General features: G+C 39.3%; 1 protein-coding gene across 4 annotated transcripts in view; it reads right to left on the bottom strand.

The window, feature by feature from the left end:
- The window catches only part of LOC131144786 (cell division control protein 2 homolog A), a 46,708-nt gene extending 21,919 nt beyond the window's left edge, over positions 1 to 24,789 (bottom strand). The window contains exons 1-3 of one of the 4 annotated variants that reach the window (XM_058093643.1): positions 24,643 to 24,789; positions 22,595 to 22,625; positions 22,318 to 22,502 (exon numbers count right to left, since the gene is read on the bottom strand). In XM_058093643.1, coding sequence (XP_057949626.1) covers positions 22,318 to 22,502; positions 22,595 to 22,603 — 194 coding nt within the window. In that variant the 5' untranslated portion in view covers positions 22,604 to 22,625; positions 24,643 to 24,789. Of the gene's footprint in view, positions 1 to 22,317; positions 22,512 to 22,594; positions 22,647 to 24,642 lie in introns of those variants that run through there. The other 3 variants (XM_058093644.1, XM_058093642.1, XM_058093645.1) reach the window with 3 other exon arrangements.
- Positions 24,790 to 25,270: the final 481 nt, after the last annotated feature.

Raw genomic sequence — 25,270 nt, forward strand, 5'->3', positions numbered from 1 at the left:
AAATCAATGGGGCAGAGGCAGGGCTATTTACTGCCTCAAAAATGGACAGGACAGGCCTAAACATGCCCCAGCTGTCACCACATTAATTGTAGCTTGGAACTGTTGAGGGCCTAAGAATTTAAAGTTGAACCTGAAGACTGGGTTTTCTAAGCGTGTGTTTGGTCGAAAGAAGTGAAGAGGGAAAAGAAACTAAAAAGAGAGAAGAAGAGAAACTAAATTCTCTCCTGCTTGTTTGGCTTAAAACAAGTGAACGTGAAAAAAAAAATTCTTGTTCAGTGCAACTAATAGAAGAGAGGAAGAAAATAAGACAATATTATAATATTACCATTGTAAGAAAAGTGCAAGATAATAAGCAATGACAATATATAAAATAAAAGTTCCTTTTACATTAAAGAAAGAACTATAAAATTTCAGATAAATCCAATTGCACAAGACTCCAATAAATGTGGAACATTGAACTCCATGATCATAATATTTTCGTTGGCCATATTTTTTAGACATAATCATGCCATATAAAAATTATGGCCAATGAGGACATAATCATGTTGTGATATGTGGCTCACATACAGAATGGATGGCATGCACAAAGGGAAAACATGAAGGAAATCAAGATGCAACAGGGGAAACTAAAAACAGAATGAAATTTCTGTATTTCTTGAATTCAATCTTTGTACATCCCAATTTACAATATATAATACAATCGAAGGTTCTACATATGGAAACAATCTCCCTACATAATCACTCTCAATAATATACAATCTTCTATATTTACCTACTTTCCTAATTTACTCAATATACCCAAGGATACTCAGGATTTCAACACTCCCCCTCAAGTTGGATCATAAATATTGATCATATCCAACTTGCCAATGAAATCATCAAAGTTTTGTCATGCTAACCCTTCAGTAAAGATGTCTACAGTTTGTTCCTTGGCAGGTACATAAGTCATACAAATGGTTCCTTCTTCAACCTTCTCTTTGATAAAATGTCGGTCCACTTCCACATGCTTAGTCTTGTCATGTTGAACTAGATTGAGAGAGATACTGATGGCTGCTTTGTTGTCATAATAGAGTTTGACAGGGAATTTCACCGAAATTTGTACTTCTTCCAAGAGTTTCCGTAACCACATTCCTTCACATATTCCTTGTGCAACTGCCCTGAATTCAGCTTCAGCACTGCTTCGAGCCACTACATTCTGTTTTTCGCTCCTCCAAGTTACCAAATTTCCCCATACAAAGGTGCAATATCCAGTGGTAAACCTTCTGTCTTCCGCTGATCCTGCCCAATCTGCATCTGTGAAGATTTCTACTTGCTTTCACATTTCTTGAAAAAAAGTCATTTGCCCGAAAAACCCTTGAGGTACCTGAGGATCTTATACACAACATCTAAATGAGTCTTTTTCGGTGAATTCATGTGTTGGCTTACCACACTTATAGCAAATGCTGTAGTGATCCTAAAAAATAAAAAAATTAAAAATTATTTTAATTTTAATTTTTTTTAAGAAAATAATAAATTAATTAATTAAATAATATAATATAATAATATAATATATTTTATATATATATATATATATATAAGTTAAGGTTATCATTAAGGATCAGACAGAGACATTGTTTTTTTTCTTCTTTTCTTCTTCTTTCTCATTCTACACCCTCTGCGTCTCAACGTGTTCCTTGTCCCCTCTCTCCCACTCTCCTCCATCTCGTGTCTGTTATTTAGCCGATCAAAAATCTGAAAATACCATTTGACTCTGCTCGCCGCCACCGATATTTCTACTGGAGCGGATCTATTATGGGAGCGGTGTAGGCATATCTCTTGGAGTAAGGTCAAATCTCAAACTTACCTCAATCTCTCTTAAACTATAAGCTCCATTAACGAACGGAAATTGTCAGGAGACTCGTGGGAGATTCTCTACAATCTAACCGAAGCGAGTTTTCAAATTGGAGCTCCGGGGTACCAATCCTAAATCGGGGGTAAGTTTGATAATTTAGACTTTTATTAGGCTATTTAGGGTATTTAGAATCTAGGAAAATTTTAGGGAAAGTTACTCTAGGGATTGTGACGAATAATATGGTGAAATTTGAATTTCAGGGCTTAAGGGTTTTTGAACATCTGGGGTGTATGCCGGGGTGTTATCGGGTTTTTTCAGGAATAAGTAAGGAGAATAAGTTAAGTCAGAAATTTTATGAAAACTTGAATCAATTTAATTGTTATGTTTATATAAATTTATTTATTTATTTGAAAATTTAAAGACTATTTTGAAAACCAACCGTTCGAAATAGATTTTACAAACTTAGGATATATGGTATGGTATTTTTGAATAAAATGAATGGTGGAAAGTTTGTTTATTTATATGGGTATATTAAAATGTGGAAAATCGTGTGGCAGATGATTTAATTTGTATGGATTGTTGTATATCTGGATTTGGGATTTTGAAATACAGAATTGTTTGTGAAATACTGAATTGTTTGAGAAATACTGGAAATGCTTGTGAAAATACTTGAACAGTTTATGAAATGCAGGAGTTTGAGCTAAAGGCCAGTAGCCGGGTATCGTTTGATTGGCCAAGGGCCAGGATTATTATTTGACGGCTAAGGGTCGAGTTTTAATTGATGTCGGATTGTATTTTGTGGCTGGAGGCCAGGTTTTTGGAATTATAGGAAATATATGTGAATTGATATTTTAAATAGTGATTTCTATTATCTAAATTGCATGATATGATTTAGGAACCCTGGGGACTAGTGTATTGTGAGCACGGTACCGTTATTAGTTAGACCATGTGCACCCACACTATCTGGATAGAAGTGTAGGGAGTCCAGCCATCGCCTGCGTGAGGTTGAAGTAAGGGCGTCGGACCTGCAGCTTTACTGTAGATGCTTGCAGATGTGTTTGCAAAGGATGTTATTTTTTACTTTGTTTGGGCTAATCATTCAGGCTTAGTCCAGCCTTCGGGCCGCACAACCCGTGCCATGGGGAAAGTAAATCGCGTATTTGTCACAGGGAGTATCTTATATGCATATCTGTTAATTTATGTGAATACAGTTAACTAATAAGATAACTTTGAGGGCATACTGAGGAAGGTGAGTGCCCTAGTAGCAGTAATGGTACTAGAGCAGAGGGAAGCTACTTGTATGGGCGGGTAATCTTCCCTATCCTCGACTAATTGTGTGTGAGTGTAAAATAAGAATGTTTTCATAAATATGTTTATCTTCTTAGTGAACTGGATATTTTCTATACACTAAATGCATGTTGGTCACACACTGACATTAACTTAATCTTTCCCTTACTGAGTTGTGCCTCACCCCTACTTTACAAACTATCTTTTCAGGAAATCCTACAGATCGGGTCTAGCGGGCTAGAGGAGCCGGGCTAGAGGAGCCGGGCTAGTGGTGTAAATAAAAGTAGGTAGTGTGTATGGACAGAGAGTTTATTTTTGTGAAATTTTATGGGTTGTAATTATGTGAAAATGGATATATTTGTGTATAAAGATAATTAGAACTCTGGTAATGTAATTTGAGGATTTTATATTTTATTTCGTTGCGTATGTGTGTTTTATATTTGATGAATAAAGTATCAGGTACACTGACGTCACTAAAGTAGCACTCCGGGCCCACGTGGTGGGTCAAGGTTGTTACAGGTGGTATCAGAGACTAAGTTTGCTAGGTTCTGTAGAATTTGAGGATTGATAATTACCAGAGTATAGGTTGAGATAAGATAGGGATAGGAGTGGGTAGGTAAAGATGGGTTTTAGTTTGGAAGCTTGGAGGCAGAAATCTATTGACGAACTTCTGTGATTTTCTAAATCAGTCGCGAGTTTCAGAAAACCATGGTAAATCCATCGATGGTTCCGTTTCTAGGTTGAGGGACTTGAACTCAGGAAATTTAGGGTGGAATGTTAGGATGAGTGAGTATGTGCGTGAAGTTAATGTTAGGATGGAGATTTTTACCTTAATGGTTTGTGATAGAATTGGAATATGAATTATTAAATTAAAATCTATATATTATATCAAATTCATTATTCCATAGTTGCATTAATTATGTTAAATGTGAAATTTGTAAGTCGAGTTATATCCTATTTACAGGATGGATTCCAGGGGAAAAGATGTTGTGATTGGAGGAGATACCTCTAGCGAGGATGATGTTGATGCTTCAGCAGTGCTGCGAAATTTAGCGCGGCAGGCTAGAAAGGAAAACAAGAGGGACTCTAGAGAGCGGGATTAGCTAGTGGCTGATAGGGGTTGCACATTTCAACAGTTCACCCAGGCGAACCCACCGGCATTTGCAGGTGGACCGAACCCGATCGCAACTGAAGATTGGATTCAGGAAATAAAAGAGCTGTTAGGGGTGTTGGAATGTACTGAGGAGCAAAAGGTGAAGTATGCCACTTACAAACTAGTGGAGGAAGCAAAGAGATGGTGGCGATCAACGAAACTGGTGGAGGAGCAGCGCCCAGAGCAGGCAGCTATCACTTGGAGCTGGTTCAGGGAGGTTTTCTTCGATAGGTATTTCCCCACTATCACCCACGTAGCTAAGGTAGAGGAATTCCTGCAGCCGACTCAGGGGCCCATGACTGTGCAGCAGTATGCGGCCAAGTTTGTAGAGTTATCCCGTTTCGCTCCACACATGGTTCCGAACAAGCCGCTGAAGGCACGGATGTTTGAGAGGGGACTGAGACAGAGCATACGTGCATAGGTAGTGGCGCTGTTGACTCAAAGTTTTTCTGAGTTAGTGGATTAGGCCATGACAGTTGAGGCCAGCATTCAAGAGGGGGAGAGTGTGGTGAACTCGAAGAAGAGGCCCTTGCCTCAGGGGTTTCAGACCAGCACTAGCCAGGGCTCTTGCAAGCAGCCTAGTAATTTCTCGGGCCAGCAACAGGAGATGGGGTACCGAGGCCATCAGGGGGGTTCCCAACGCCCTATATGTTCTAGATGCCATCAGAGGCATTGGGGCGAGTGCAGGGGAGGACTAGTTGTCTGCTATCGATGTGGAGAGGCAGGACATCGGATGCGAGATTGTCGTGTGGTTTTGAACTACGCGCTTCCACAGTCGCAGTATCGAGGACGTCCACAGGCACCTCGAGGTGGTCACCAGCAAGGTGCGGCTCAGGCACGAGTATACTCACTTACACCGGGTGATGCGAAGAACGTCGGCGATGTGGTGACAGGTACTATTTCCATATTGTCAAATAGTGCCATTGTATTATTTGATTCAGGTGCAACTCACTCATTTGTGTCTCGGGGATTTGTTAAACTATGTGGGTTAGAGGCTCAATTGTTAGAGACTGAGTTAGGAGTGGGCACACCGACAGGGTCAGTGTTAATATGTAGCAGGGAGATCAGGGATTATCCAGTAGAGATTCAGGGGAGAGTGCTGCCTGTTAGTTTGATAGTACTTGATATGCATGGTTTTGACATTATTCTAGGCATGGACTGACTAGCATCCAGCTACGCGAGCATTAACTGTCGCCGGAAGGAGGTGGTATTCAGACCTCCTGGAGAGCAGGAGTTTGTATTTGTCGGTTCGTGTGTGCGTTTGGCACCACGGATCCTCTCGGCTATCCAGGCAAAGAGGTTACTTTTGGGGGGATGCTAGGGTTACCTTGCAATGGTGAAGGAAGCGTCGAAAGAGGAACTCAAGTTGGAAGATATTCCAGTGATAAGGGAGTTCTCTGATGTTTTTCCAGAGGATTTACCTGGATTGCCTCTTGATCGAGAGGTGGAATTTGCAATTGATCTGATCCCAGGGACAACACCAATCTCCAAAGCCCCATACAGAATGGCTCCAGCTGAATTGAAGGAGTTAAAGGCGAATTACAGGAGCTTCTAGACAGGGGGTTTATTAGACCGAGTGTATCGCCCTGGGGTGCACCGGTGTTGTTTGTGAAGAAGAAGGACGGGTCGATGAGAATGTGCATCGACTACCGAGAGATTAATAAGGTAACGGTGAAGAACAACTATCCATTACCCCGAATTGACGACCTGTTTGATCAGCTTCAGGGTACGCAAATTTTTTCTAAAATCGATCTGCGATCTGGATATCATCAGGTAAAGGTTAGATCAGATGATGTATCGAAGACTGCTTTTCGGATGACGAATGCTCCAGCGGTATTTATGAATCTGATGAATAGGGTATTCCATGAGTACTTAGACCAGTTTGTTATTGTGTTCATAACTGATATTTTGGTCTATTCGAGGAGCCCTGAGGAGCATAAAACTCATCTGAGACTAGTACTTCAGGTCCTTAGGGAAAAGATGTTATTTGCTAAACTTAAGAAATGTGAATTCTGGCCAGAGCAGGTTGCATTTCTGGGTCATGTGGTATCCAAGGAAGGGATTTCAGTGGATTCGAGCAAAGTAGGGGTTGTAGTTGATTGGGCGAGGCCAAAGAACGTGCAGGAAGTCAGAAGTTTTCTAGGTCTTGTCGGATACTATCGCCGATTTGTCGAGGGGTTCTCCAGATTATCAGGGTCTTTGACACGATTCACAAGGAAGAATGTGAAGTTTGACTAGACCGACGAATGTGAGCAGAGCTTCCATGAGTTGAAGCAGCATCTAGTCACTGCCCCAGTGTTGACCCTTCCATTAGGTAAGGGTAGATTTGTAATTTATAGTGACGCATCACAGAAAGGACTTGGTTGTGTTCTAATGCAGAAGGGGAAAGTCATTGCATATGCGTCTCGCCAGTTGAAAAAGTATGAAAAGAACTATCCTACACATGACTTGGAGCTGGCAGCAGTTGTGTTTGCATTGAAGATCTAGCGACACTACCTTTATGGTGTAAGGTGCAAGATCTTTACTGACCACAAGAGTCTCAAGTACTTCTTCACCCAGAAGGAGTTGAATATGAGGCAGCGCAGATGGCTCGAGTTGATAAAGGATTACGACTGCAACATTAACTATCACCCAGGAAAGGCGAACGTGGTAGCCAATGCATTGAACCGAAATCTAGGTGTACGTCAGCCTCAGCAGTTATAGCTTCGCACCAGATCGTGATGGACTTGGAGAGGTTGGGTGTAGAATTGGTAGAAGGGAATCATCAGGTATTCATTTCTAGTCTAGTGGTTCAACCGACTTTACGGGAGAGAATCAGAACAGCTTAGTTGAAAGATGCAGAGTTGATGGAGATTGTAGAGAAGATATAAGATGAGCAGCACACAGACTTTAATGTGGCTGAGGATGGAGTTCTCAGATTTCACACTCGATTGTGTGTGCCAGATGACGCAGAGATAAAGAGGACGATTCTAGGGGAAGCTCACCATTCTCTCTATATTGTTCACCCAGATAACACGAAGATGCATAGAGACTTGCGTGAAACATTCTGGTGGAGTAACATGAAGAGGGAAATTGCTAAATTTGTGAGTCAGTGTTTGACATGTCAGCGGGTGAAGGCAGAACACTAGAGGCCAGCGGGACCACTTCAACCACTGGACATCCCTACGTGGAAGTGGGAGCATATCTCGATGGACTTTGTATCAGGAGTGCCTTCAGCTTTGCATGGGCACAATGCCATGTGTAGTGGTTGACAGATTGACGAAGACTGTCCATTTCATTCCGATTAGAACAAGTTATTCCATGGATAAGCTGGCAAAACTTTATGTCCAGGAGATAGTCAGAATACATGGCGTGCCCGTGTCCATCGTTTCAGATTGGGATCTGGGGTTCACTTCCCGTTTCTGGAAGAGTTTGCAAGGAGCGTTGGGTTCTCAACTCACTTTCAATACTGCATTTCACCCTCAAACGGATGGACAATCCGAACGAACCATTCAGATTCTCGAGGATATGCTACGGGCATGTGTGTTAGATTTTGGGGGCAGTTGGATCCGATATCTGCCGTTCGTTGAATTTGCATACAATAACAGTCATCAGGCCAGCATTGGAATAGCACCATATGAGACTTTGTATGGTCGCCGGTGTAGATCTTCGTTGTACTGGGAGGAAGTAGGCGAGCGGCAGTTTTGGGACCAGAACTTGTTCAGCAAGTCTCTGCAAAAGTCGAGCTTATCTGGGAAAGGATCAAGGCAACCCAGAGTCAGCAGAAGAGTTATGCGGATACTCGCCGACGGGAGCTAAAATTTGAAGTAAATGATATGATATTCTTGAGGATTGCTCCGATGAAGGGGGTGATGAGGTATGGAAAGAATGGCAAGTTGAACCCTAGATACATTGGATCGTTTGAGGTTCTAGAAAGGATTGGTTTGACGGCATACAGGATAGCATTACCCCCAGCACTGTCCAGGATACACAATGTGTTCCACGTGTTCATGTTGAGGAGGTACGTTCCAGACCCCTCACATGTGATCAGTTATGAGTCGTTAGAGATCGGGGATACTCTGGCATACGAGAAGGTACCAGTTCAGATTTTAGATCGAAAAATACAGGAACTGCGTACTAACGATATATCGTTAGTGAAGGTATTGTGGCGAAATCATGTAGTTGAGGAGGCTTCTTGAGAGTTAGAAACGGAAATACGCCAGAAGTACCCACAGCTGTTCAGCGAGGGCTAGTGCCAGACGGGTAAGGGTATGGTTGTATAAAGAGATATTAGAGTAGGTTGTGTGGTTAGTTGTGTATAGTTTTAATTATGGATAGTTTTTGGGAAACTTTGTTATGATTATTGTAATTTCCCAAAGGTAGTAACCACGATATTCCTCCGCCATAAGTGAGGGTAGTTAATAAACTTGGGACGGGGCCGCTATGTGGGTGGCTACCGACTCTTCTGTAGACAGGAGTAGTGAGTTAAGAATATGATTGGTAATAGTTAACAAATTTCGAGGACAAAATTTTTGTAAGGAGGAGAGAATGTAGTGATCCTAAAAATTAAAAATATAAAAAAATAAAATAAAATTTAAATTTAAATATAAATTAATTAATTATTATTAATTAAATAATATAATATATATTATATATATATATATATATATACACATATATAAGTTAAGGTTATCATTAAGGATCAAACAGAGACATAATTTTTTTTCTTCTTTTCTTCTTCTTCTTCTTTCTCATTCTGCGCACTCTGCATCTCAACGTGTTCCTCGTCCCCTCTCTCCCACTCTCCTCCATCTCGTATTCGTTATTTAGCCGATCAAAAATCCAAAAATACCGTTACGCTCTACTCGCTGCCACCGACATTTCTACTGGAGCGGATATGTTATGGAAGTGGCGTAGGCATATCTCCTGGAATAAGGTCAAATCTCAAACTTACCTCAATTTCTCTTAAACTATAAGCCCCATTAACAAACGGAAATTGTCAGGAGACTCGTGGGGAGATTCTCTACAATCTAACCGGAGCGAGTTTTCGAATTGGAGCTCCAGGGTACCAATCCTAAATCGGGGGTAAGTTTGATAAGTTAGACTTTTATTAGGCTATTTCGGGTATTTAGAACCTAGAGGAATTTTAGGGAAAGTTACTATAGGGATTGTGACGAATAATATGGTGAAATTTGAATTTCAGGACTTAAGGGTTTTTGAAAACCTGGGGCGTAGGCTGGGGTGTTATCAGGCTTTTCAGGAATTAGGTAAGGGAATTAAGTTAAGTCAGAAATTTTATGAAAACTTGAATCAATTTAATTGTTATGTTTATATAAATTTATTTATTTATTTATTTGAAAATTTAAAGGCTATTTTGAAAACCAACCGTTCGAAATGGATTTTACAAACTTAGGATATATGGTATGGTATTTTTGAATAAAATGAATGGTGAAAAGTTTGTTTGTTTATATGGGTATATTAAAATGTGGAAAATCGTGTGGTAGATGATTTAATTTGTATGGATTATTGTATATCTGGATTTGAGATTTTGAAATACTAAATTGTTGGTGAAATATTAAATTGCTTGAGAAATACTGGAAATGTTTGTGAAAATACTGGAATTGTTTATGAATTGCAGGAGTTTGAGCTAAAAGTCAGTGGTCGAGTATCGTTTGATTGGCCAAGGGCCAAGATTATTATTTGACGGCCGAGGGCTGAGTTTTAATTAATGGCTATATGCCGAATTGTATTTTGTGGCTGGGGGCCAGGTTTTTGGAATAACAGGAAATATATGTGAATTGAGATTTTAAATGGTAATTTATATTATCTAAATTGCATGATATGCTTTAGGAATCCTGGGGACCAATGTATTGTGAGCACGGTACCGTTGCTAGTTAGACCATGTGCACCATGTGCACCCACACTATCTGGATAGAAGTGTAGGGGGTCCAGCCGACTGCCTGCATGAGGTTTAAGTAAGGGCATCGGACCTGCAACTTTGCTATGGATGCCTGCAGATGTGTTTGCAAAGGATGTTGTTTTTGACTTTGTTTGGGCTGATCACTCAGGCTTAGTCTAGCCTTCGGGCCACACAACCCATGCCATAGGAAAAGTAAATCACGTGTTTGTCACAGGAAGTGTCTTATATGCATATCTGTTAATTTATGTGAATACAGTTAACTAATAAGATAACTTTGAGGGCTTACTAAGGAAGGTGAGTGCCCTGGTAGCAGTAATGGTACTAGAGTAGAGGAAAACTACTTGTATAGGCGAGTAATCTTCCCTATCCTCGACTAATTGTGTGTGTGAGTGTAAAATAAGAATGTTTTCATAAATGTATTTATCTGCTTAGTGAACTAGATATTTTCTGTATACTAAATGCATGTTGGCCACACACCGACATTAACTTAGTCTTTCCCTTACTGAGTTGTGTCTCACCCCTACTTTACAAACAATCTTTTCAGGAAATCCTAGAGATCGGGTCTAGCGGGCTAAAGGAGCCGAGCTAGTGGTGTAAATATAAGTAGGTAGTGTGTATGGATAGAGAATTTATTTTTGTGAAATTTTATGGGTTGTAATTATGTGAAAATGGATATATTTGTGTATAAAGATAGTTAGAACTCTGGTAATGTAATTTGAGGATTTTATATTTTATTTCCGCTACGTTATGTGTTTTATATTTGATGAATAAGGTATCAGGTACACTGACGTCACTAAAGTAGCACTTCGGGCCCACGTAGTGGGCCAAGGTTCTTGCAAACGCAATGTCGGGTCTATCATGCAATAGGTAAATTAGTTTACCAACCAATCTCTGATACCTTTCTTTTTCAACTAATATTCCACATTCTTCGACCATTTTTACGGCTTCAATCGGAGTTTCACTAGGTTTGCAACCAAACATGTTAGTTTCAGTTAGGAGATCAAAGATATACTTTCGCTAAGAGACACTGATACCTTTTTTTGATTTAGCAATTTCCATTCCCAATAAGTACCGCATTTATCCTAGGTCTTTAACTTTAAACTCGGCAACTAGGACTTTCTTTAATTTTTCCATCTCCACTGTATCATTCCCTGTTAGGATTATATCATCAACATATACTATCAAAATTGTTTTCTTACCACTTTCAGACTGTTGGAAGAGCATAGTGTGATCTGATTGCCCTTGTCGATATCCCTAATTTTTAATCACTTTTGCAAATCTGTCGAACCATGCTCTGGGAGATTGCTTGAGTCCATACAAGGACTTCTTGAGTTTACATACTCTGTTTTCTTCACCTTTCTCAATAAAACCTGGTAATATTGTCATGTAGACTTCTTCTTCTAACTCGCCATTTAGAAATCCATTCTTAATGTCAAGTTGTTGTAGTGGCCAATCTAAGTTAGTTGCCAAAGACAAAGAGGAGGCATTCGATTAATGAGATATGTAGCTATCAAAATGGCATCACCCCAAAAATACTTTTTCATATTTCTAGTTAACATCAATGCCCGAGCTACTTCAAGAATACGTCTATTTTTACGTTCAACCACCCCATTTTGTTGAGGGGTATCCACACAGGAACTTTGATGAACAATTCCATTTTCTTGAAGAGAATGTCCCAAGATATCATTGAAATATTCCGTACCATTATCAGTACGTAAAATTTAAATGTGAATTTGAAATTATGTTTGAAGCATGGAGTGGAAACTGACGAAAATAAAACGAACTTCAGTTTTATCTTCCAACAAGTAAACCCAACAAATACGAGTATGATCATCAATAAGTGTAACAAACCATCTCGTGTGAGTGCGATTAAGAGAGCGTGAGGCCCCCCATAAATCACTGTGAATCATAGCAAAGGGTCTGGATGGTTTGTATGTGGATTTTGGAAAGGAATTACGCTGGTGTTTTGCAAGTTCACAAATCTCACACTGAAATTCAAAAGACGTTTTATTTGAAAAAATGGAAGGAAATAAACGTCTTAGATATTGAAAATTTGGATAACCCATCCTAGAATGCCATAACAAAATTTCACTATCCTAGAAACAAATGCAAAATCACAAATAACAGTTTTACATTGTTTACTCACATTCGCCTCCTCAAAGTAGTAGAATCCCTCACACTCCTTAGCACTGCCAATTGTCTTTCCCAATGATAGGTCCTGAAAAAAACAATGAGGGAAGAAATTTAGCATAACAAGTGGAATTCTTAGTCAATTGGCTAATGGATGGTAAGTTGAAGGATAAATTAGGAACATGAAGAATGGACTCTAGTGTGACAGAGTCAGAGAGTCATATATTCCCTTTGCCTGCGACAGACGAGAGTGACCCATCTGCAATTTTAACTGTCAAATTTCTAGCATAGGGTGAATATGATGAAAAGAGATGATAGGCTTTGGCCATGTGGTCAGAAGCACCAGAATCAATAATCCAAGGAGTTTTGGATCTAGAGGTTATATTTAAAGCTTGCAAAAAATTACCTCTTTGGGCTAAAATACTTGAAGAAATATTTGTGAAAGAATCAACCGGCGTAGCAATTTCATCAAATTGTATCGACACATGTGCGTCAAAATGAAAAAAATCATTGAAGACACTAGGCTCCAACAGTAAACAATCATCCGGTAATCTCGTTTCGGCCTCCTGAATCGGCCGGCATTCCACCTCCTCTTTAGACTATGTTCTCAGTTCCTCGTCAGTGCCTGAAATCTAAGAACAAAGGTCGAAGAATGCACAGTCCGAGACTCCGTACAACAATCGCGAACCGAAGTCGTAGAAAAATCGATCAACGTCAACGGAGCTCTCAACGCAGGTGACCTGAAATTCGTTGGAGCATTAGGCCCCCTAAGGCACAACGCAGTTGTATCGTATACCATAGCAACCTCTTCGGGCGTGTCAAAAGTCCCGAACCAGACCCGCGATCTTTGGATAGGATCTCGGATCTCCACCGCCCATTTCCACCACAGTCTCTGTCGGACGCCGCGATACTCCATCGCCGAAGTTAACCGCAACTTCCCCAGGTAGCGATTGAGCAGATTCTTTGAAGATTTTTGACAACTCAGTTTGGAATTAAAATTCTCCGTTTGGTTGAGTGACTCGATTCTGATCTCGTTGACATGCTTCTTCACCCTCTGTGGATTCTTCTGCGAGCAATCAACACAGATCTTGTTCGCCGGCTGCAATTGGAGTTCTCAGAGTTGCCTCAATGCCGCCATTGGACCCGATCCGAAAGACCCCATGATGGAGGTGGCTTCAGAGTCGTCATTGAGAGTTTCAGAGGAGCTCGACCCTCTGCTGTTGACGGCACCGTCGGTCATTGTTAACTAAGGTTTAGAAACCCTAACTTTGATACCATGAAAACATAATGAAATTTCTGTATTTCTTAAATTCAATCTTTGTACAACCCAATTTACAATATATAATACAATCGAAGATTCTAAGTATGGAAACAATCTCCATACAGAATCACTCTCAATAATATACAATCTTCTATATTTACCTACTTTCCTAATTTACTCAATATACCCAAGAATACTCGAGATTTCAACAAAAACCGTCGAAGGTAGCCCTCTAACCGTCGACGGTTTGGGGCAATGTCTAAGAGCTTTTGCTCTCTGCCTGAAATCGTCGACAGTATAACACAAACCGTTGACGTTTGGCTCAGGAACCCAACACAGATTTTCAAATTTTAAACCAGGGACGTTAAGTTGGTTGGGATTTGGAGGGAAAGCCTCTGGGAACTTTATTTATGTCTTTTATGATGTATTTGTAATGGTTGTTTGTGTCTTTGATACAAGATAGTAAGAAAGATTGTCGATTGCTCCCATGGATGTAGGCATTGCCGAACCACATAATTCCTTTGTGTCTTTTGTTATTGCTTTCATATAATACGTCGTTGTGTTGTTCTGTATTTTACCATTGAGTGCTGCGTTTATTTGATCCGATATTCCGTTGTGCAATTCAATTTTCACAACAAATTGGTATCAGAGCTTTGTTGTAATGGCCTCTGGAACTTCATCTACAAAATTTGACGTTGTCAAGTTTGATGGAACCGGAAATTTCGATTTGTGGCAGAGAAGGGTGAAGGATCTATTAGTGCAGCAAGGTATGGTGAAGGCCTTATACGGAGTTCAACCAGAAGGTATGGATGAGGCAAATTGGAAAGAATTGGAAGCAAAGGTTGTGGCTACTATCAGATTGTGTTTGACCGATGACGTGTTGTATCACCTCATGGAAGAGGATTCTCCTACGGCTATTTGGCAAAAGCTTGAAAGCCATGTATGTCTAAGTCACTTACGAATAAACTTTTTCCTAAGCAAAAGTTATATTGGCTTAAGATGGTGAAAGGTTCGAATTTGAACCAACACATCAACGTATTCAATCAAATCATAAATGATTTAATGCGGGTTGATGTGAAATTCGAGGAAGATGACAAGGCGATGATGCTACTGAATTCCCTACTAGCATCTCACATGTATGAGAACTTGGTTACGACTCTAACATGGGGTAAAAAACCCTAAATTTGGAAGAGGTAACAAGTGCATTGCTAGGCTTTCATCAAAGAAAAAAGGTCAGTGATGAAATTTCAAATGGCGGCTTGTGGTGAAGGGTAACCATGAACGTGGGAGAGAAAATTCAGGAATGGATCAAATCAACATAAATCTCGATCGCAGTCCAAGAAGAAGGAGGATATCCATGTTTTAAGTGCAGTAAAAAGGGACACAAAACCAGAGTGTCCGGAATAGAAGAAAGAGAATGCTGAAAAGCAAGAAGGTACTTCAAAATCAGCGAATGTAGTTGAAGAAGGAAATTCGGAAAGCAATGATGGTGATATACTTTCAGTTTCATCGAGGTTGGATCACCTCACAGATTCTTGGATCCTAGACTCGGCATGTTCTTACCACATGACACCAAATAAGGAATGGTTCAGCACTTGCAGGTCGGTTAATTTTGGTTCCGTTCTTATGGGTAATGATGTTTCATGTAAAATCATTGGAATAGGAAACGTAAGAATTAAGATGTTTGATGGTGCTGTGAGAACCTTGTGTGATGTAAGACACATACCGGACCTACGGAAGAGTTTAATTTCATTAGGCACTTTGGATTGTAACAGATTTAGTTACAAGTCCAAAAGTGGGATTATAAAGGTGTGTAAAGGAGCTCTAACGGTGATGAAAGGGCAAAAGTTAGAGGGAAACATCTATACACTGCTGGGCACTACAGTTGTAGGTGGAGCTGCAGCCGTAGATTCTGAATTTGATGACACCGTTTTGTGGCATATGCGGTTAGGGCATATGGGTGAGCATGGAATGAAGGAACTTCATAAGAGGAAACTCTTGAAGGCTATAAAAACATGCAAGCTGAATTTATGCAAGTTTTGTGTTCTTGGGAAGCAAAACAGGGTGCAGTTCAAAATAGCTATTCACAAGACAGAAGGTACTTTTGATTACATTCATTCTAATTTTGAGGCCGGTGAGAGTAGCATCACAGGTAGACATATGTATTTTGTGAGTTTCATTGATGATTACTCACGGAAGGTCTGGATGTACTTCATGCAACATAAGTCAAATAGGTTCGCCAGGTTTAAATTATGGAAAGTTGAAGTGGGAAACCAGACCGAGAGGAGAATTAAATACCTCAAGTCAGACAATGGGACCGAGTACGCTGATTCGAGGTTCATGGAGTTTTGTGAGCGGCAAGGCATTAGGAGACATTTCACAGTTCGTCGGACACCTCAACAAAATGGTGTGACTAAAAAGATGAACCGAACTCTGGCTGAGAGAGCTCGGTATCTCAGGTTAAATGCAGGGCTAGCGAAGAACTTCTGGGTAGAGGCAGTTAGTATGGCATGTTTCTTGGTAAACCGATCGCCAAGGGCATCACTAAAGGGGAAAGTTGCAGAGAAGGTATGGACAGGTAATGTGGTATACTAATCCGGTTAGAGGGTATTCGATTGTCCAACCTATGTGCACAAATCTAGTGAGTAGAAATCGAAGCTTGACACAAAGTCAAGACGCTGCATTTTTCTGGAGTATCAAAAAGGTGTGAGAGGGTTCAAGTTGTGAGATCCAATGGCAAACAAGGTGGTGATCAATAGAGATGTAGTTTTCAATTAGAAAGCTATGGTGAAGCGTACTCAAGAAGAAGATAAAGAGAAACAGAAGTCAGAAAACTGGAGCAGAGATGAGCATGTTGTGCAGGTGGAGTTAGAAACTCAAGGCAATGATCATGGCCCCCAAATTGTAGAGAGTTCAAACTCAGGAAACCAGCAAGTTGACAATGTTCCTATACGGAGATCAAGACACACTATCAGACCATCGCCCAGGTATGATTTTGATGATCTGGTATTTTATGCTTTCATTACCAATTGTAAGGATCCAACTACTTTTTAAAAGGCAGTGCGCGCCCAAGAGAAAAGTATAGGGATGGGTTTATGATGGAGGAAATGGAGTTGTTGCATAAGAACCAAGCATGGGATTTGGTGGAAGTTCCAAATGGGAAGAGGGCAATAGGTTGCAAGTGGGTATATAGGAAGAAGGAAGCAATATCAGAAAAGGAATGGGAGAAATTCAAGGCACGATTAGTAGCAAAGGGGTACTCACAGAAAAAAGAGTAGATTATGATGAAATCTTCTCACCTGTGGTCAGACACACTTCCATCAGGGTAGTGTTGGGATTAGTAGCACACATGAAGACAACATTTCTCTATAGTGATTTGGAGGAGCAGATCTATATGGTACAGTCTGAAGGATTCAGTCAACCCGGGCAAGAGCATTTGGTTTGCAAACTGAAGAAGTTTCTTGACGGGCTAAAAACAGTCTCCGAGACAATGGTACAAACGTTTTGATTCCTATATGATCCGGATAGACTACAAAAAGTGTAAGTATGATTGCTACGTATATGTGAAGAATCTTGATGATGGTTCTCTCATTTTCTTACTACTGTATGTTGATGATATGCCAATTGCTGCGAAGGACATAACTGAGATAAATCAGTTGAAGACTCTATTGAATAAAGAGTTTGACATGAAAGATCTTAGTGCAGTCAAGAAGATACTTGGGATGGAGATTCGCCGGGACAGAAATGCAGGGAGATTATGATTATCTCAGGGCAATTACGTGGAGAAGGTGTTGGATAAGTTTAGCATGGCAGATGTAAAACTGGTATGTACACCTTTAGCGAATCACTTTAAATTGTCTACCAATGAATGCCCAAGGGGGGATGATGACATCTAGGACATGTCAAAGGTCCCCTATGCTAGTGTTGTGGAATGTTTAATGTATGCCATGGTATGTACAAGACCGGACCTGGCACATGCAATCAATGTGGTGAGTAAGTTTCTTTTGAATCCGAGTAGACAACATTGGGAAGTTGTTAAATGAATTTTCAGATACTTACGGGGTACTTCTAATTATGGCATCATGTTCGACAAGCAACAGAGTAATCCGTCAGTTGTGAGGTATGTTGATGCAGATTATGTAGGAGATTTGGATGACATAAGTTCTACAACGGGGTATGCATTCACCCTTGTGGGAGGACCTATTTGTCAGAGGTCCATGGTACAGTCTCTGGTAGCATTATTAACAACTGAGTCAAAATATATGACAGTCGCCCAAGCTGCAAAGGAAGCATTGTGGCTTACTGGTTTAGTCAATGAGTTAGGCATACAACAAGGTGGAGTTGAGCTGCATTGTGACAAACAGAGTGTCATCTATTTGGCGAAAAATCAAGTGTATCATGCTAGAACCAAACATATAGATGTGAGGTTCTACAAGATCCGGAAATTGATTTCTTCAGGTGAACTTGTACTTGAAAAAGTTCACACTTCTGAGAACGCAGCGGATATTTTGACGAAACCGATTACCACGAAAAAGTTCAAGCATTGCTTGAACTTACTGAATGTCTCCAATTGCTAGAAGGGAAACGGTCCCAACCTAATGTCCCAAGGTCAAGGTGGAGTGGCAGGTTTATGTTTTCAGTTTCTCCTAAAGGGCATATGTTCGCCAAGGTGGAGATTGTTGTGATATGTGGCTCACATATAGAGTGGAAGGCATGCACAAAGGGAAAACATGAAGGAAATCAAGATGCAGCAGGGGAAACTGTCGACGGTAGCCCTCTAACCGTCGACGGTGTGGGGTTTGGAGGGAAAGCCTTCGGGAACTTTATTTATGTGTCTTTTATGATGTATTTGTAATGGTTGTCCGTGTCTTTGACACAAGATCATAAGAAAGATTGTCGATTGCTCTTGTGAATGTAGGCATTTTCGAACCACTTAATTCCTTTATGTCTTTTGTTATTGCTTTCATATAATGTGTGGTTGTGTTGTTTTGTATTTTACCATTGAGTGCTGCGTTTATTTGATCCGATATTCCACTGTGCAATTCAATTTTCACAAAACATGCCATTTAAAAATTATCTTTTTACAAAGTTATGAGTTGGTTTCTCTTCTTTTTCTCTCCAAACCTCTCTGATTTGGGAAGTAAAAAAGTGGGCTTTTTCCTCCCATTGTTCTCTCCAATTTTCTCAACTTCTTTTCTCTTCTCCCTTTTTATGTGAGCCAAACACCAAAAGTGGAGAGAAACATTTCTTTTCTCTTCTCCTCTTCTATCCACTTCCCCTCAACCAAATGCTCTAACAAAACCCATAGGAAGCAACCACCCCCCTGTGGGGCCACACCAAGCTAGTTGCTGAACTTATGGCTACAGCTATAAAAAAAAACGGAATATAAAATTAATTCTGGAACTCTTTGAAGAGAATGATGCCACGGATCCCCTCTCTTCCTGCTTCTCACAACGACCAAGCAGTTTAGACTACCTATTATTCAGGTAATCCTCTGTCAACTCTGCTTACATCTCTAACCGCTTCCAAAATGATGTGATCCCAATAGCACCTTCCCTTGGAAGAAGATCTGGAATTATAAGCTGCTGGAACAATTCAAAAATCCTTCTTTGGGGGATAATTGTGGTTGCTGTACCAACAAAAGCTCCTCTTCTAAGCAGTAGAATTGAAGGGATTGATGCCTTTTGTCCGCTTTGTGGAAGGGAAGTGAAATCTTCTAATCATCGACGCTTCAAATTTTAGTTGGCTAAAATGACATGGTTTGATTGCTGGGGAATTTGCATGGATGCCTTTGAAGACAAGAACCAGATGTCTTGGACTCCTGATGTTTTTAATCCTCATTGACCTTCCATATTTAAGTCTCTAAGTACAAACTAATTCTTGCTATCTGCAGCTATTTTGTTCGATAAAATATGGAGTGCAAGAAACATGTGTGTTTGAAATTCCGAAGGTGAATCATAAAGTTCACTCATCAACTAAGAAAATTTTCAATGTCTTCTCTAATAGGAGTCGTCAAAGTCCATCCACATTTAGCAGGAATGCCCCTTCCAATGTATGCTTCATCAAAGCCCTACTTGGGCTCCAACTGACCAAGGATGGATAACGTTGAACATATATGCAGCAACTTGCACAAGAATTTATGCAGCTTGCATTACTAGGAAACACTGAGGAACTGCCTTAGGACCTTCAATATCATTGTTAAATCATACTTTGTGATCTAGTGAAGCCTATGCTCGATTGGTAGTTTTATCTGCAACCCAAAGCATTGACGTAAGGTGATATTAGAAGGAGAAGCAAAACCTGTAATTGATTTGTTAACAAACCAGCTCATGCCATTGATGCATTAACACAATCATCAACAATACCTTTGCCTCCGAGAAATCCTTCAGATCTTCGATATTCCAATTTGCTCCAAGAAGTGCCAATTCAGATGCTCATTGACTACCAGACTGGGTTACAAGCGTTGAATGCTGCTAACCAGCTGCCATTGAGTGTAATGCTCTCTGTTTCTCCACCGGGGGTCTTCTTTGTAGTTTTATTTTCCTTTTGTTTTTTTTCCCCTGTTTGCTTTTTTTTCATTCCTTTTTAAGACTTGGACCAGCAAAAAAATTGAGGAAAAAAAAGAAAAGGAGCCAACAAGATTTAATAGAATTGTTCTCTAAGAGGCCAATTGTTATCATCATCACAAATTATGAAAATAAAGACCAGAAATGAGAACTAAAAACTAGAAAGAAACACTAAAATTGAAAAATGGCAACCAGTTTACCTGACTGCATGTTTATTTTTGTCTTTGGATAAAATAATAATTATCATACCATTTTTTTAGGTTACCACCATACCTAAAAGTTTAATATGTTAGGTTGTGGGCCAGCAATGTGTATCAAGCTTTAGCACTCCCCCACATGCGCAGCCAAAGAGCATGTGGGGAGAAAAAAAAAAAAAACAATAAGCAACTCCAATTACACAGAATACAATAGCTTTTAAACACCAAACAATAAACGCAAGCAACAACACTAGAACCCAGGACCTCTGGAAAATTGGCTGTAATACCATGTCAGATTATCACTTTATCTCAAAGCTTAAGCTGTTATATCAAGCTTTAACACCATCTTTTGATCATTATGAAATTTTCATAGAGTATTACGCAATATAACTAATGGGGATCAACATGCCTTACCCATTTCCTTTGCAGATATGGTGACACGTGGACAACCTCCTCCCGATGTCCACTCCTTTGCCAACATGGTGACACGTGGACAACCTCCCAATGTTCACTTCTGTTCATAATTGTTTGTAGGTACACATGGAGTTATTTGAAGACTACTTGAAGACTTTCGGTACAAGAAGACCTCAAGTGAAATATTGAAGCAAAATCCAACTCAAGACCCATATGGGCCCCACACGGTTTGCAAACCCACATGACTCCATGGGCCCCACACAAATTTGGGCCTCTCCTTTGGCATATGTTTCATATTTCAGTTGTAATAAGTCTAAGTCAACTTATTTTGCATGTGTGTGTTTAGTAAAGTTGTGAGTGTATTAAATGTGTCTAGTAAGTTGGTGTATTTATTACCTTTGTCTACCATGCTTGTGTGGGGAGTGTAAGATTGTTATTGCCTTGTCTCCCCATGCTAAGTCTTTATATTTAGCATTGTAAGAACTCTAATGGGGAGCTGATATGGAATTGAAAGAAATTTTCTTTGCTAAAGCTTGAAAGCTTTGTCCAATCTATCAATTGTGTAGTGTGAGGCTATGTCGTTCTCTCCGGAGATCAAGTGGTGAGAGACCACTATCCTATCCAGCGGCTCCATCTCCACCTCCCCTCTCTAACCCACACGGCCTCCCCTCTAACACATCCACACGGCCACCACAACATACACCCCTACGGCCACCTCCCCTCCACTCCATTGCTGCATTCGTCTCGATGTTTCAAATCTTGTATGAAGGATTTACGGCGTGGTCTAAGACTTGTGTTGAACAACGTCAAAGCCATCTAAACAAATCTCTTGGTAACTTCAATACTTGTGTTTGAATCCTTGCTATATTTTGTGAACCATTGCTAGTAGATTAAAATCACGTCTTTGAATAACCTATTTGAATCCATAGATTGTAATATTGATACTTATTAGCTAAAATCAATTGTATGAATATTAGTGTGTTAACATAGAACTTGTAATATTGGCTTTGAAATTAACATCTATATGCATAAAGCTTGATTACTTGATAAAGAACCCTTGGGACTTACTTGCTGAACAAAATCATACACCTTCTCAAAATACAACATGTGAAATGTCACACAATTTATGGTGTTTATGTTGGTTAATTTTGAGTGTATGTGCTTGTTGTATGAGGGTTGAACCGTAGGGCATAGGTCGATCATTCCCATCCTACATTAGTAACTGTCACATATTCTCAAACGAAAAGAAAACAAAAGGGCATTAAATGTTCCAAGGTAGACAAATCAACTAAAAGTCTCCAAGTGGTATTCTTAATTTACAAGACTATCATAGACTCCCAAATGTATTTTCCATCTCATAACACCAACAATACCACAACCTTCAATATATTTCTACTTTTGATAATCCATAAATAAATATACAATATATAATGCTTAAACTATTAAACAAGTAAATCAATTAACACTGACAAATAACTGGGTTGGGAGGGGGTTGGGAGGGAAGCAGCAGCCTATATTTCACAATCCCACCATCATCTCATGTGGCACAGGCTAAAACAATGGAATGCAATGAATATACCTGACAATGTTTCCATGTTGCATCTCTTTCAAGAGGGAAATTTCTCTAATTGCAGTGCTTGGCACTCCCTCATCTTCTTGTTCCAAGCGAATCTTCTTCAAAGCGATAGTCTCATTGGTCACACGGTCACGTGCCTTGTAAACCACACCGTAGGTCCCTTCACCAATCTTCTCAACTTTTTCATACTGCCACATTTACATACATGACAACCCAGTGGAAGGACAGCATACACATGACATGAATAAAATTAGAATTAAGGAAATGAGAAATCACTCACCTGTTCCATCTAGTCAAGTACAGCTGCTACACTGCCAATGAAAGTCTTAAAGCTGATCATAAAAATTACGGAGGGCCAAAAGTTCAAGAAAGTTTTGAAACAGTATTCAGAGTGTACAAGGTGGCGTATATCCATGCCTACACACCTCACTATGCTTGTGTGTGTGTGTGGGAAAGGGAGAGAGAGAGAGAGAGAGATACTACATGTGTGTCAGTCAAACATAAACAGATAAACAGCAGTATGCAGCAACAGACAATCACAAATTAATGGGAATCCAAGACAATGTACTCAATCAACTGTAACAGCATATACCATGGGATCTCATTTTGGATATTTCTAATAATTTCATCAATCACTAAAGGAAACAAATTGGAGCTTAAAGTAGAACCTTGATGTACACCTATTGCAATTGGAAATTCTCTAGACTCTCGTCCTATAGTCCTAATGCTAGTTGTTACTTTATCAAATATATCCTTAATAAAATTGGTATATCTACTGCATGCTTCCTTTTTTTTAAAAAACCTACACCATATAACTTCCCTAGGAACTCAATCATATGCTTTCCTAAGTCAATAAAAACTATATGCAAGTCCCTCTTCTTTTCTTTGAACTTTTCCATTGTCTTCTTACTAGGTAAATTGCTTCTATTGTCAATCTCCCAAGCATAAAACCTAATTGATTCTCTAAGACCATCATTTCTACTCCTATTCTTTGTTCAATTACACTTTCCCACAGTTTCATCGTATAACCCATAAGTTTAATTTTCTACGATAATTATTACAATTTTGAATATCACCTTAGTTTTTTTAAATAGGCATTAACGTGTTTTTCCTCGATTCCTTCGACATTTGCTTGGTTCTTATAATAGCGTTGAATAGATTAGTTAACCATTTACTTCTTTCATCTCCTAGACATTTCCATACTTCAATTGGGATGTTCTCTTGTCCTATATATTTTCCACTTTTCATCATTTTTAAAGCCCTCTTAACTTCAATAACTCTAAGTTTGAGAATAAACCTAATATTTTTTGTCTTCTTCATTTGCAAATTCCAAGCATAATCTTTTAATTTGATTTTCCTTAAACAACTTATTAAAGTATCTTCGCCACTTCTCTTTTATGTCATCTTCTTTTACTAAGGCATTATCATTCTCATCCTTTATACATTTTACATTCCCTTAATATTTGCACTTTCTTTCTTTAGCTCTATCTAGTTTAATCTCAGAAAACACAAAAATAAATTTTTAATCCACACAAAACACATTTTGCCAACAATATATTTAAATAAGTATAGTTTTAAAAGAATAAACTGAACAGAAATAATCATCTAGAGAAAGTCTTAGACCATATAAGAATAATCCTCTAAGCACTGATGTCGTCACAAAGTCATATGGATATCATTACCTCATAAAACCACAGCTATGCGCCATTGCATGAAAAATTCCCCAGAAACAACCAATCTGGCCCAATGTTTCTACGTGTTTCTTCAGAGTTCAAACCTCATTTAGTTTAATTATTTCCTCTTCAGATATGTGTCAAAGAAACTGCATTTTCGCATGATTTTAAACAACATAGCAGCAGTAACTAGAACATCTCAAATAGATAATTATTCGAAAAAAAAAAAAGAGAGAGAGAAACAAGCGCCAGACAAAAACAAGAGATCCGATTGAAGAAGCTCAATGAGACCTCTTTCCCATTTTTTTGCACCCAAAAAAAAAATTGAGAGAGAGATCAGAGTGACAGGAAGGAAACGAAGGGAGAAGATGACATTGCTACCTGACTGAGGCTCTTACAGAAAACAGAAGGAAATGAAAAAAAGAAACACATACGAGAAGAATCTATACAGATCGAAAACACTCAAATTGGAAAACAAGTACCGAAAAGACCGTCAAAGACTCAAATTGGAAGAGCACACGAATCATCAGACTCAAATTAGAACACAGCATTAAAAGTAACTTATGAAAAAGCTGAGAGAAGGATTTAATCTAAACGAGCAATACATTTTGTAAAGTTATGTTATAGACTGTCCGGGGGAAGGACTGAAGGATACCTGTTCGGAGATGAGAACTCGCGGAGCAGATCGCTGTTCTTCTTTGCTGGGCAGGAACGATGGGGCAGTAAATGAATTTCATTTTATTTTTTTAAATAATAGAAAGACAGAAATGGGCTTTTTTGTCTGAGCAAGGTCCACGGGCTCACATGGTTGATCTAGATGGCCGTCATTAAAAGCCCAACATATCATAAAGACTTACGATATCATATAAGCCTAAGGATGAATAAACGATCAGTTCGGCCAAATTCAATTAATTAATCAAATTAATTAAAATTTTTGAGTAAAGATTTTTATCAACCAAATTGACCAAATTCATGAGGCTCACCGAACCGAACCTAATCGAATTACTTCTTTGAATAATTCGATTAATCAAATTTAACCAAAATAATTTAAAATTAATTATTAAAAACATAATATAATTATAAATTTTTTACCGATTCCAACTTAATTAGACAGTTCATCTATTAAATATCTTTGTTGAATTTGTGGTACCTAGAGCAATGCCAAGATACCAAGAACGAAGGAAGAAAGTGTAAGGGTATTCTATGAAATTTTGGTTTTGAAAAGTGAAAGGTGTATAAGTGTGATACAAGATAACGCCTATGATGGCATCATTGTGTTAGGC

Source organism: Malania oleifera, chromosome 12, assembly GCF_029873635.1.
Source record: "Malania oleifera isolate guangnan ecotype guangnan chromosome 12, ASM2987363v1, whole genome shotgun sequence".
Taxonomy (NCBI): Eukaryota; Viridiplantae; Streptophyta; class Magnoliopsida; order Santalales; family Ximeniaceae; genus Malania; species Malania oleifera.